A 13,015-nucleotide genomic window follows, 5' to 3' on the forward strand; every position below is an offset into this window, starting at 1 on the left:
AATTTGTAATAATTTAAATTTAATATTGTTATAATACTTCACAATATTACTGTTTTTACTGTATTTTGATCAAATACAGTATCAAATTTTGATCAAAATCAGCTGAAGAAGAAGAAGAGATATTTCAAAAACATGAAAAAATTACTCCTAACTTTTGAATCATAATACTTTAAAAATAGAATTTTGTTATTACACTGGCCCAGTCACTGATAATATATAAAGATGAGATTTGAATTTAAAAAAGAAATAGCAGAATGGTTAATGAATAGCAAAGAGTTTATCAAAATTGTTAGCGGTCTGATCTTGTCTCTCCTCCACTCAATAGATGTCCAGCCGATCCCAGAAGTCACAGAAATGGTCCCTGTCCCCATGCTGTGGGTGTGAGGGCAGAGTCAGGTTCAGGATGGGCCAGCCCTCTAAAGCCGTGTACCGAGGCCAAACCGGCAGCCTCTGCTGTGTGCAGAAGTGCGTCTGTTCACTTCGAGAGTTTGGGTCCCCCGTGTGGGCAAACGTTCCCCAGTAACACGCCATCCGATTGGCCAGAAGGGTCTCTTGAGGAGTAAGTGTGAAGTTAGTACTGGGGGCGGAGTCAAAGAGAAAGGGAAGCTCCGCCCCATGGCAGGTACGATTGTAGCAGAACGGAAGCCCCGCCCATATGTTGTGATCAGATGGAGCATGGTCAAATACATACAACCAAATGGCTCCACCGTCTCTCACTCCAGAACGAGCAGAACATCGAGTAGGACACAGAAACATGTAATCCGTGACAATCTGCAAAACAGGTTCATTTTATAAGATCAAGATGTGTAAGAGAACACATAAAGCCTAACCTCTATTTTGTGCTGTCTGTCTTGCAGTTGTTTTATCTGAAGAATACTGATGTCTTACTTGTGAAATCATCACTCTTCTGTCCTGGTTTCGGTAGAAAGGAATATATTTGTGCAGAATTTTAAGCGCATGTTGCTTAAAAATGGCGACAGTGTAGAGCACACATTCTAGCGTTGATACGGAGCGGTTGAAAACGCTGTACACAAAGGTCACGCCTTCCTCAGAGGTTGTACCTACAGGACAGACCAGAGGAGAGCTGACTGAGGAAAAACAATGCTAACCTTACTGAATAATCCAGATTAAAAGAATAGTTCACCCAAAAATGAAAATTTACTAAAATTGTACTCATCATCAAACTATTTGAGATGTAGATGAGTTTGTTTGTTGGAACTTGATTGGAGAAATGTAGCATTACATCAGTTGCTCACTAATGGATCCTCTGCAGTGAATGGGTGCCGTCAGAACAAGAGTCCAAACAGTTGATAAAAACATCAAAATAATCCACAAGTAATCCACAGCACTCCAGTCTATCAATTAACATCTTGAGAAGCGAAAAGCTGCATGTTTTAAGACACAAATCCACCAATAAGACTTCTTGACTTCATCACTTTTGGCCAATATATGAGTCCATTTTATTATGCATAGAGAAACAATGGAATGAACCTAAAAATGTCCTAACTATTGATTTGTTTCTTTAAAAATTGCTTTTTATTTCACAAGACATTAATTTATGGACTGGAATGCTGTGGATTACTTGTGGATTATTGTATCAGCTGTTTGGACTCTCATTGTAACGGCACCCATTCATTGCAGAGGAACCATTGTTAAGCAAGTGATGTAATGCTACATTTCTCCAAATCTGTTCTGTCAAAGAAAATCATCTACATCTTTGATGATGTGAGGGTGAGTACATTTTTTTTTTTTTTTGTGCAAATTTTCATTTTTGGTTATTCCTTTATAAAATTTATCCCACAGCATTTATGTTCTGTTGTGGTCAACAACATGTGATAGCTTATCTTATGTTTAACCCAGAATATGCTGATGTTGTTGTTAAAGCACAAACCAAGTATAACAGGCTTGTAACTCTGCCAGTGGCCTGTTTGGAAGGCTGTGATTGGCTGTTCCTGGATCAGCTCTCCATCAACGAATGGTCCCCATGTCTCAAAAACCTCCAGGAAACGGAAGGGGTTGATGATCTTAGAACCTTCAAAAGCACAGAATTCGATTTTAGCTTGTTTCACAGTGTACATGTTTTGTACGTGTATGTCCGATGTTTATTGCCAGCCGCATCATTCTGCAGTCAGATATTTTATTAATTGTTCACTAAATTATAAATTTGACTGTTGTCCCAGATAAACATATATCATCTGTATGCTTCTTTTTTCACATAATAAAATCATCATATTTTTTATTCATCATATTTATTAATTTTATTTATTTATTTGTATCAATTTATTTAAATAGTAATTTTTAAGTTGTAGTAAGGTTATGCATTTGGCATTTTTATTAGTAGTTTTAATATTTCTCTCTAGTTTGAGTTTACTTTTATTTCAAATCATTTAAGTATTATTGATATACAATTACAGTTTTTGGTAATATTTAGAATTTGAATTTATTTATTTTTTTTATTTTGGCAAAATTTAAGTTTGTAAATTTGTTTTGTTTTGTCATTTTTATTATTATTATTTTTAAATATGTTTATAGTTTTTAACAATGTTTTTTTTTTTTCTGGTACATCAAGTATTTAATAATTTCCATCTAATATTTAAATTTTATTTTACTTCAGAATTCTTTAAATTAAAAAAAACTTATTAATTTCAAGATTTAGTTATCAATAACACTGATGTGAGTATGTACCTGATTTAACCTGGGCATTGAGCACGTCGTGTGAGCTGAGAGAGCGCAGACAGGGCAGATCAAATGCTGAGCAATTAGTCAGTTTAGCAAAATCCCAGCCCAGTTTCATCGCATCCCATCTGCAAAATAATAAGCACCATCAGCAGCAGCAGCTTCATCATGCTTTCATTGTTGATCTATAAGCTAAGGCTCTGTTCCAAAACATAGTGAACTGAAAGGCTTTATGGCATAGATGTGCAACCAATGCAAATGGTAAGCAAAATTACACAAGATACCTTGTCTTGCTGAGATTAAAAAAAACTGCATTATATGTATTCTTAAGAGAGAGAAGGCAATCCCAGAATGCACTGCACCAAGGCATAAATCCAGGATAGCAGTCCAACGGATGAGGTGAGAAAAATGTTTATTAAAAACTTATTTAAATAGTTCAGATGAATCAAAATGAATTATTTTACCTTATATTCGTATGTGTTAAATGTTTATTAGCAAAAGGTTCCTTTCAATTTATTGGCTCCAGGCCACGAGGCAGCTTGACCAGGATTTGAGACAGAGCTTAAAGAGTTAGTTCACCCAAAAATTTTAATTCTGTCATTTATTACTCACCCTCATGTCATTCCAAACCCATAAGATCTTTGTTCATCTTTTGAACACAAATTAAGATATTTATCGCATGCATTGTGGTACTTTCCTGGTAATGGAGGCAGAGGGTGACTTGGAGAAGAATTGTTGAATAATGTTGTTATCTTTGTTTTATTTGCCCGCCAAAGGGTATTCACGTAGCTTCATAAAATTACGGTTTAGGTGACATGGACTATTTGTCGATGTTCTTTGTAATTTTTGTGTGCCTTGATCTTGGTAGGACCCTTGCTGTCTATGGAGGGTCAGAAAACTCTCAGATTTAATCAAAAATATCTTAATCTGTGGTCTGAAAATGAACGAAAGGCCTTACGGGTTTAGAACTTACTGTTTTATATGTGTTTTACCTGGTTTTCAGTGGCAAAGAGAATGGTAAACTCTGTATGGCTGCATGTCTAAACAAATACTCGCTGCTCTGCATCATCAGATGAAGACACACTGATTGGGCTCCAGCGCTCTCGCTAAACAGAGTAACCTACATACACAGATATAATATACTGTAATTAGATGTTCACACTGTCGTCATTCATCCACCCCCGTGTTCCCTGATACCTTATTTGGGTCGCCTCCAAAAGCTGCAATGTTTTCTTGGACCCAGCGCAGTGCTGCCTGCTGGTCTAGAATCCCATAATTCCCCACTGCAGAGCTCTCGGGATCTCTGCCTGTGACTAAGAAGCCAAACGCACCTAAAAATTGACCAGAACATCTTAGGAAGTGGATCAGTCAGATGTCATCATGCACACCAATATGGAAAATGAGTTTGACTAACCAAGACGATACTCCATGTTTACAACTACTGTGTTGCTATAGTTACTGATGAAGCGGCCGTCATATAGCGGTTTGGAGGCGGAGCCAGCGATGAAGTCACCGCCGTGAATCCACACCATCACTGGCAGGGCTTTTACCATCGGCAACGACAGGTTGACGCTCACAGGAACAAAGACGTTTAGATACAGGCAGTCCTCGCTAACCTGTGCAAATGCAAACATTCACATCCACTGTATCGTTTCTAGAGTGTTGCTAGGTTGTAGCCAGGACATTATTAGGAGTTTGTTAGTTTCTTTCTTTGTTTTTATTAGTGTGCTGCTATGTGGTTTCTAGATGGTTACCAGGGCATTGCTAGGTGGTCTTTCTTAGTATGTTTGTGATATGGTTACTAGGGCATTGCTAGAAAATTACTAGGTGGTTACAAACAGGCCCAAGTCAACACAGCCCATATTTGGGTCCTTATACATTATATGTCTTTGTAGTACAAGTGGCAGGGCGAATTACATTATTAAGTTTAATAGTATTGATAAACTTTAAAAACACGCACCTGTAAGACAGAATTTTTTTTATTGTTGCCCAGGACATTAAATATATGAATGTAATACTATAATTTTCTAAATGCACTGCTTTAATTTGTGGATGGTTTGTAAATGTGAGCGTTTCATACCTTAGGAGGACACATCCGTGAGAACTCACCAGCACACACCTGCATGCAAGCAGGACGGGGAAATGTAGCATCATATGTGTACGTCCAAGGTGACACGTATGAAGGAGGAGCCCAGCGTTTGTCCCCCACAGGAGGGTCTGCATAAGGAATCCCATAAAACACATGAGCTTTATCCAAAGTACGGCCACGAACTTGCCCGAGATGCGTAATGACCACTGGATCTCCACTAGAGGTATCTTTCAAGCCATCAGAGGAGGTGTTATCCAGTGAATTAATTATGCATTTACCATCACATCCCACCTTATTCAACTTCTCATCAATCTCAGGCTCCTTGTGTACAATATTTTTACTGTCACGTTCAGTTCTGGTTGATATGGAATCAGCTACTGAATGCATATCAGTCGATTCAGCCACAGTTTTTCTTGAAAATTCATCAACACCAGCATAAAAGTCTAGACTCCTGAATGGGTTTAAAGCGGGTCCATCTAGAAAAACATCATCCAAGCTCTCTTCTTTATGTTCAGTGTTTGGGATGTGAAAAATCATAACCTGAGTCTCAGTTTGAGTTTCACTTTTCAGTCTTCCACTCACAATTGGCATGATTGAATGTAGAGTGACCACAATCAATGTAGTGCCAAACAACACCATGATGGCTTTTCAAACCTCCGAGTCAATCAGAACAGAATTAATTCCACTTACTTCAACAGGAGAATCTCAGCTGCCTAGATCCACAAACAGATGCTTGCAAAAAGTTTTATGCTGTAAAATTTGTCATTTATCTTTAGTCAGCAACAGCGAGTGTAAGAATGTAGAGGAATCGGACTCTGGCTTGTGCGCCTGTTGAATTTCTCGTGACATCAATGACACAGGCCTGCATTCACAAACATTTCTCGCTCTCACACTCGTTACAAGGACGCTATTGTGAAACAAATCAGATTACTGGCAGTGAGAGTTCAGGGTACAACAGAATCACATTGCATTGATTACGAAAGCATGAAAGCAGTTTTTTCATGTATTTACATTTATTTTGCCTCCATTACCTGTTTGTGCTTTAACTTCTTCAGCTCAGTCAGATTAGTGCTACTGTTGTCAGTGTACTTCTGTGTAACGCTAACTCACAAAGGCACAGGAGACAAGAGTCCAAGGAAGGTAATCTTTAAACCACAAACTAACTGAAACTAATAGAAACTAATGCCAAGGATCAGAGGAGAAAATAACTAATTAACAAGCTAGAAGCAGGGCTGGGGGGGGGGGGGGGGGTAACTAGTTACATGTAACCGAATTACATAGTTTAATTTCAAAATAAATATAACTGTAATCTTTTACAGTTGTACAAAGGCGATGATTACAAAGGCAGCCACATCTGAAAATTTTCACACACACAGATTTGATTGATTTCTTTCCAAAATTGCATTGACTGATCTAAAATATGAGACAACTGACAAATGTTTCAGCAGTTTAGGACACGTTTATTTGATAACAGTTTTATTTTCTATTTGGGTTTGTGTACAACCCGAATTCCGGAAAAGTTGGGACGTTTTTTAAATTTTAATAAAATGAAAACTAAAAGACTTTCAAATCACATGAGCCAATATTTTATTCACAATAGAACATAGATAACATAGCAAATGTTTAAACTGAGAAAGTTTACAATTTTATGCACAAAATGAGCTCATTTCAATTTTGATTTCTGCTACAGGTCTCAAAATAGTTGGGACGGGGCATGTTTACCATGGTGTAGCATCTCCTTTTCTTTTCAAAACTATGAGTTGAGGCTATGAGTTGCTGGAGTTTTGCTGTTGGAATTTGGTCCCATTCTTGCCTTATATAGATTTCCAGCTGCTGAAGAGTTCGTGGTCGTCTTTGACGTATTTTTCGTTTAATGATGCACCAAATGTTCTCTATAGGTGAAAGATCTGGACTGCAGGCAGGCCAGGTTAGCACCCGGACTCTTCTACGACGAAGCCATGCTGTTGTTATAGCTGCAGTATGTGGTTTTGCATTGTCCTGCTGAAATAAACAAGGCCTTCCCTGAAATAGACGTTGTTTGGAGGGAAGCATATGTTGCTCTAAAACCTTTATATACCTTTCAGCATTCACAGAGCCTTCCAAAACATGCAAGCTGCCCATACCGTATGCACTTATGCACCCCCATACCATCAGAGATGCTGGCTTTTAAACTGAACGCTGATAACATGCTGGAAGGTCTCCCTCCTCTTTAGCCCGGAGGACACGGCGTCCGTGATTTCCAACAAGAATGTCAAATTTGGACTCGTCTGACCATAAAACACTATTCCACTTTGAAATAGTCCATTTTAAATGAGCCTTGGCCCACAGAACACGACGGCGCTTCTGGACCATGTTCACATATGGCTTCCTTTTTGCATGATAGAGCTTTAGTTGGCATCTGCTGATGGCACGGCGGATTGTGTTTACCGACAGTGGTTTCTGAAAGTATTCCTGGGCCCATTTAGTAATGTCATTGACACAATCATGCCGATGAGTGATGCAGTGTCGTCTGAGAGCCCGAAGACCACGGGCATCCAATAAAGGTCCCCGGCCTTGTCCCTTACGCACAGAGATTTCTCCAGTTTCTCTGAATCTTTTGATGATGTTATGCACTGTAGATGATGAGATTTGCAAAGCCTTTGCAATTTGACATTGAGAAACATTGTTTTTAAAGTTTTCCACAATTTTTTTACGCAGTCTTTCACAGATTGGAGAGCCTCTGCCCATCTTTACTTCTGAGAGACTCTGCTTCTCTAAGACAAAGCCTTTATAGCTAATCATGTTACAGACCTGATATCAATTAACTTAATTAATCACTAGATGTTCTCCCAGCTGAATCTTTTCAAAACTGCTTGCTTTTTTAGCCATTTGTTGCCCCCGTGCCAACTTTTTTGAGACCTGTAGCAGGCATTAAATTTTAAATGAGCTAATTAAGTGGATAAAAGTGTAAAATTTCTCAGTTTAAACATTTGCTACGTTATCTATGTTCTATTGTGAATAAAATATTGGCTCATGTGATTTGAAATTCCTTTAGTTTTCATTTTATTAAAATTTAAAAAACGTCCCAACTTTTCCGGAATTCGGGTTGTATATGCTTTATATTAAAATTATTGTTTTGTCCAAGGCATTGTTAGATGCCAGTGTTTCCTGTCATAGCTTTGCAAAAGATTTAATTTAAAAAAGTGTCATAGTTATTAAACTATACATTTTCATGATTTTAAATCTTTATTTAACCTCAGAAAGATTTCAAAGTAAAAAGAGATGCTAAAATCTGATTTTGTAGTTCTAAAAACTTAATAAGTAAAAATAAAAGTAATCATTACTAAAAGTAATCAAATGTAAGAAGTTACATTACTTTAATAAAGTAATTGTAATAGTTACACTATTAAATTTTAAATAGGGTAACTTGTAATCTGTAACCTATTACATTTGGAAAGTAACTTTCCAAACACTGGCTAGAAGAAATGACTAACTAGAACATACCAAAGAAACTGAATTAAACAGAAATACAACAATAAACATTTGTCTGTGATTTTCTGGAAAATGCTCTTCTATCGCTTCTATGATATGATCAGCAGGTTTTAAAGTTCTGAATTAAAAATCATTTTGAGTTTTAGTTTTGCATTTATAGGTTATTTTAAGCTTTTTAAAAAAGTATTTTGGCATAATACAAGTCCAGGTTTTCAAAATTTAAATGCTGTAACCCCAAGAATCCTTTATGATATTCATGGCTCAAAATATTTTACTTACTTATTACTTACTTACTTACTTTATTTTATTAAATGATGTAGATGTGTACTCTAACATGTATTTAATGTGTCAGAAATATTTTATTGATTTTTACTTGGGTGAACTGGACCATCATTAAATGACTTAAATAATAAAAAATAAAAAACAATTCAGACACCGGTGAAACATTTTTATGAAATGTTTTTGCCTAAGAACTTGACTCATGCATTTTTAATGAGATTATTAAAATATTTCTCAATCTCTTCATCTCAGTCATCCTCATGTGTCATCATTAGCCCAGGTGTACATGCATCCTAAAATAATGACACATTACTCATGCACTAATAGAGCACTGCTGATCGATTACTCAGAAACATAAACACACAACTACTTCAAAACATAATTTGTAACTCGTGACTCATAGCTGTTCTCACTCACGGCCTACAGTGTGCTATACGTACACCCGTTTCCATGGTGACTGTAAAATCATCAGGAATATGTCGTGACTACGTTGGTTATGTGTGCGTGAAACACACAACAGCTGAATTCACAGGCACTGTACTGATGTGTATCTTCACTATCACACACAGTCATATTCACGCTTCATAATCCTGAGAGGTTGTAACACACTTTAGAAATGAGATTTAGTCTGAAGCCTAGAAAATCACACATGAGACCAGCAATAAGAGTATAAAATATCAACCCAGGTTTATTCAACTAGCACTTTTATGATAGCAATTCTTACAAGCAAAATGAAAATTCCAGTTTTCTAAATGCATTTACAGACCTACTGTGTTTATGGAACTAAAATAAAGGATTTACACACAGCAGAAAAGAAAACTATACATATTTCTTATTATTATTTCAGAGTGACTGCTAATTTAATATCCAGCCATAATGAAATTATGGAGAGATGCAAATTTTAAGGTTCAAGTTTGAGACATTAGGGAACAGGTTCACAGGATGACATTAATGTGTTGCATAAAAGTGGAGTAGCCAGCAAACTCCTAGTAGACACGTTCCAAGATTAGACAGCCAATAGGATACACTGTAGGCTGAAGAGGGCGGGCCATAGTCCCACCCAGGGAACCAATCATATCCTGTAAAGAGACATGACAGCATATCTGAGCAAGATGTAGTTTTGAAAGACGTCATACTAGAAAATGTAGGAAATGTGGATATAAATATGGAAATGATAAATTAAGATAACAAGCCATTTTAAATATAATCATGATTGTCTAAAAATCTATTTAGTCCTATACAAATAAGATTATGTTTTGTAAAATAGTCAAAAAACTTACTAAATATACTGTGAATTTAGTTACATCTAAATTAACTGGTTTATTCAAGTCAATATATATAATTTAATATGTCTTCATAATGGCTATGCTGTAAAACAATTATAAAAAATAGATTTTTAAGTATGTTTTACAAGACAATACAATTTTAAATTGCACATTTAATTCAAAGTTACTTACCATTTCTTTGTAATTAATTGTGAAATTTACTAGCCATTTATAAATAAAAATTGTTTTTACACCATTTTTTTTTAGATTACACAAAAAAATATTTTAATGAGTAGGATCAGGTAGACTTCCTGTAGCTTTCTTGTACAGTGAATATGAACAGTTTTTATTGAAATAATAATATAAATAAAATATTATTAATAATAGAAAAAATATGATTCATTTGAAAATGTATATTATTATTTAATACAAATGTTATGTAATGTAAAATAATGTTTTATATATATCCATATATATGGTGCGGAAAGATACATTGTGCGAGTGTTATTGTGATGTTTAATTGTGAAAGCTCTTACTACAGACGTTGTCTCTGCAGATCACTGACCCACAACCGCTGCAGTCCACACCTGCTACATATGGAGTAATACCATGAACGTGTCCCCTGTAACAGAGCATGATAGAATAACTTTATTAAACATTTCAACAAAAGGCAGACACTAATATTTTGACCTGCGCTGAACAATACTATAAATCGAGCAAAAACTATTTTACAGAGCGATTCATGGTCATAACCACCATAGATACAAAGTCAACATGTTCCCATAATATGTTAAATATATACAGTACACTCTTAAAAATAAAGGTTCTTTACTGGCATTGATAAATCCATTAAGAAGCTTTAAAAATGGTTATTTATAGTGAAAAAAAAATTCTTTAGAATATTTAGATGTTCTAAGGAAAAAATCGCTCTTTAAAGTAGTGTTTGCTGAAAGGTTCTTTAAGAAACCCACAAATGGTTCTTCTATGGCACTACTGGGTTCTAAACAAAAAAAACACAAAAACTGGATATATTTTTTTAATTTCTTGATCCCCTTGGTTTTGATCATTTGGCTGCATTTTTGCAAATATATAAAGTCTAACGTACGTATCGCCATAGTTGCACACGAAAATAGTGGATTCCGGGTGAGAGGAGAAGTTTTCGATTCCTTTAGAGCACACATTTACAGCACAGCCCATCTTGAAGCTTGTAGACCACATTAACTGAAAAGCACAATACATGCACAAATACATGAGGCTGATAAACCTTTGATTTTCATTCTTGAAAAATATGCACAGCTGAACATACCTGTGCATAATGGCCACACAAGTGTGAGCAGTTGTTATTTTTGAGTGAGTAAGCACCGCCTTTGCTCCATCTGTGTATGGCGTTCTCCACTGAGAAGGCAGAAAACGGAGCCCCCAGCCAGATGTTCTCACCCATCCACCCAAACAGCGGGTGCCCAAAATGTGCCAGCCCAGGCTGATGAGAGGCCTTGCAGTGTCTCGCTCGGTCTCTGGCACCTTTGGCCAATTCATTGTCCCAGGACTGTGAACAAACACACAAACAATACTCCACATCAATTAAATTACAAAACAGATATAACTGACAGGATTAGATGAACAAGCGCCACTAAAATGTACAACATTCTCACCAAAGAAGATGACTATTTTAGTGTCCACACCAATGAAAAATATCATCCTTTATTCTAATCGTGCACTGCAGTTTTGTCATTCACCAATCTAAATTCTCAAGCTCTTTAAAGCAGGATGGAGTTCGAATGGCTGGCAATGTTTTTATTGTTCATCTTAAGTGATTCCAACATTTCAGTGAGCGATTCCAAATTACTCTTTGTGATTTTTGTTATAGTTATGATGGGAATTTACCTATTCTCAAAGAATTAGAACGATTATTAAAACTTTGGTGTGAACAGGCCAGAACATTTGATTCTGAAACACTGTACTTGTACATCTGGTTGTTCTGTGCTACAATATTTCACTTATTTCAACCATTTCAACCACAGTTGTTTGCTCACATATTACTAGAATGCTTATATTTGCAACATTAAAAAACAAAGGTTATTAGATCAAATAAATAACACATTTCAAGGATCAACGATGAAGAGATATCTGAGAATATCTTTCAAGGAGACTCTTGAGGCACCATCACAATCACAAAAACCCTTTGTTTTCTTTTCATTCTTCTACTACTGCTAAAACAACAATCCAGATCAATACACACACAATAGGGAGCCTTTCCTTTCCACTCATACAAAAACATCTCTCAATTGCCATGGCAACCAGAATTATGGTTGTGCAATTTTTTTTAATAAAATCCAAACACTGAGGCAAAAACAAAATGACATGCTGTTAGTATAGCTTAGATATATTACCACGAGCGTTTAAAATGTGGAACATGGAGACAACGGGTTTCACAGACAAACACGTAAACACACAAATGTAGATGAGCATGAGTAAACAAGATGAGCAAATGCGTGACTGATTATGAACTCACGCATACTATCCGGAATGATTAATCTAAAATGAAACATGAAATACCTGCGTCCTGAACACCTGTCTTACCATTGAGCGCGCGCTGGCCGCAGGTGGACCGGTGCGCGAGCGCTGCGTGTTATGCGCCTGCACACACCTGCGGATGAACTCAGGCTCCGTTATTCCCGGTAAGAGCGCCTGAACGCAACAGGAGCCGCACAGAAGCACCGATACCCGCAAGAGGAGACCGCCGAGAGAGTCCATGGCAGGAGACTGTCCTGAGCCGCGCTGCTGCTTCGCTCTGGATAAATGAGTCAATGGAGCATCACTGCAGGAGACGCGCTGACCTGTGCGTCATGGTGCCGTGGATTTGCCCACTCTTTATCTCTCCCTCTCTGTCTGTCGCTTTCTTTCTGTGTCTGTCTGTCTGTCTGTCTGAATTGGTACAGGGGCTTTTTAAAGGACTGAAACTCAGCCGCCCACCATGTCACGAAAAAATAAGATGCGCGAGGCTCTTTGTCTTCTTCCCTCACGCCCGAGTTCACGCGCGCGCACACGTTGTCCAAATGTAAATTAAAGCGTGAGACAAAAATGGCCATTTTGCCATATTTATCCTGTTCATATTTAGAATGTCTATTTAAAAAAAAATACATTTAGAATTATTTTTGTCAGCCAAATATATTCGTTTAAGTTAATTTATTGTAGATTTAGCCGAACGTATTAAAGGTTTTAATGAAAGTTATTT

General features: G+C 36.8%; 2 protein-coding genes across 3 annotated transcripts; both read right to left on the minus strand.

Annotated features, from left to right (window-relative positions):
- Positions 1–100: 100 nt before the first annotated feature.
- Positions 101–5,820, minus strand: si:dkey-30c15.17 (cAMP-regulated D2 protein). Its single transcript, XM_059506848.1, has 8 exons — positions 4,757–5,820; positions 4,091–4,292; positions 3,874–4,007; positions 3,669–3,796; positions 2,686–2,804; positions 1,892–2,032; positions 889–1,061; positions 101–771 (listed from the first exon to the last, which is right to left on the minus strand). Exons 1-8 carry the CDS (start codon positions 5,402–5,404, stop codon positions 319–321), a joined length of 1,998 nt encoding a protein of 665 aa, XP_059362831.1. The 5' UTR covers positions 5,405–5,820; the 3' UTR covers positions 101–318.
- Positions 5,821–9,177: 3,357 nt separating this feature from the next.
- glipr1b (GLI pathogenesis-related 1b) lies at positions 9,178–12,829 on the minus strand. 2 transcript variants are annotated; one of them, XM_059507194.1, is made up of 5 exons: positions 12,337–12,829; positions 11,087–11,326; positions 10,886–11,001; positions 10,317–10,402; positions 9,178–9,594 (listed from the first exon to the last, which is right to left on the minus strand). In XM_059507194.1, the coding sequence occupies exons 1-5, from the start codon at positions 12,532–12,534 to the stop codon at positions 9,464–9,466; spliced, it is 771 nt and encodes a 256-aa protein (XP_059363177.1). In that variant the 5' UTR covers positions 12,535–12,829; the 3' UTR covers positions 9,178–9,463. The 2 variants fall into 2 exon arrangements, with proteins under 2 accessions (XP_059363177.1, XP_059363178.1); XM_059507195.1 differs by having other exon boundaries at positions 12,361–12,825.
- Positions 12,830–13,015: the final 186 nt, after the last annotated feature.

Source organism: Carassius carassius, chromosome 23 (genome assembly GCF_963082965.1).
Source record: "Carassius carassius chromosome 23, fCarCar2.1, whole genome shotgun sequence".
Lineage (NCBI taxonomy): Eukaryota > Metazoa > Chordata > Actinopteri > Cypriniformes > Cyprinidae > Carassius > Carassius carassius.

What these genes read in the sequence shown, in the direction of transcription:
- si:dkey-30c15.17 (XM_059506848.1), bottom strand. Translation starts at nt 5,404, where the DNA reads ATGGTGTTGTTTGGCACTACATTGATTGTGGTCACTCTACATTCAATC. An exon ending in AAACATGGAGTATCGTCTTG is followed by an intron (nt 4,008 to 4,090) that starts GTTAGTCAAACT and finishes GTCAATTTTTAG; the next exon opens with GTGCGTTTGGCTTCTTAGTC. An exon ending in GAAGAGTGATGATTTCACAA is followed by an intron (nt 772 to 888) that starts GTAAGACATCAG and finishes CCTGTTTTGCAG; the next exon opens with ATTGTCACGGATTACATGTT.
- glipr1b (XM_059507194.1), bottom strand. Translation starts at nt 12,534, where the DNA reads ATGGACTCTCTCGGCGGTCTCCTCTTGCGGGTATCGGTGCTTCTGTGC. An exon ending in GACAGGTGTTCAGGACGCAG is followed by an intron (nt 11,327 to 12,336) that starts GTATTTCATGTT and finishes GTTTGTTCACAG; the next exon opens with TCCTGGGACAATGAATTGGC. An exon ending in TGTGTGGCCATTATGCACAG is followed by an intron (nt 11,002 to 11,086) that starts GTATGTTCAGCT and finishes TGTGCTTTTCAG; the next exon opens with TTAATGTGGTCTACAAGCTT.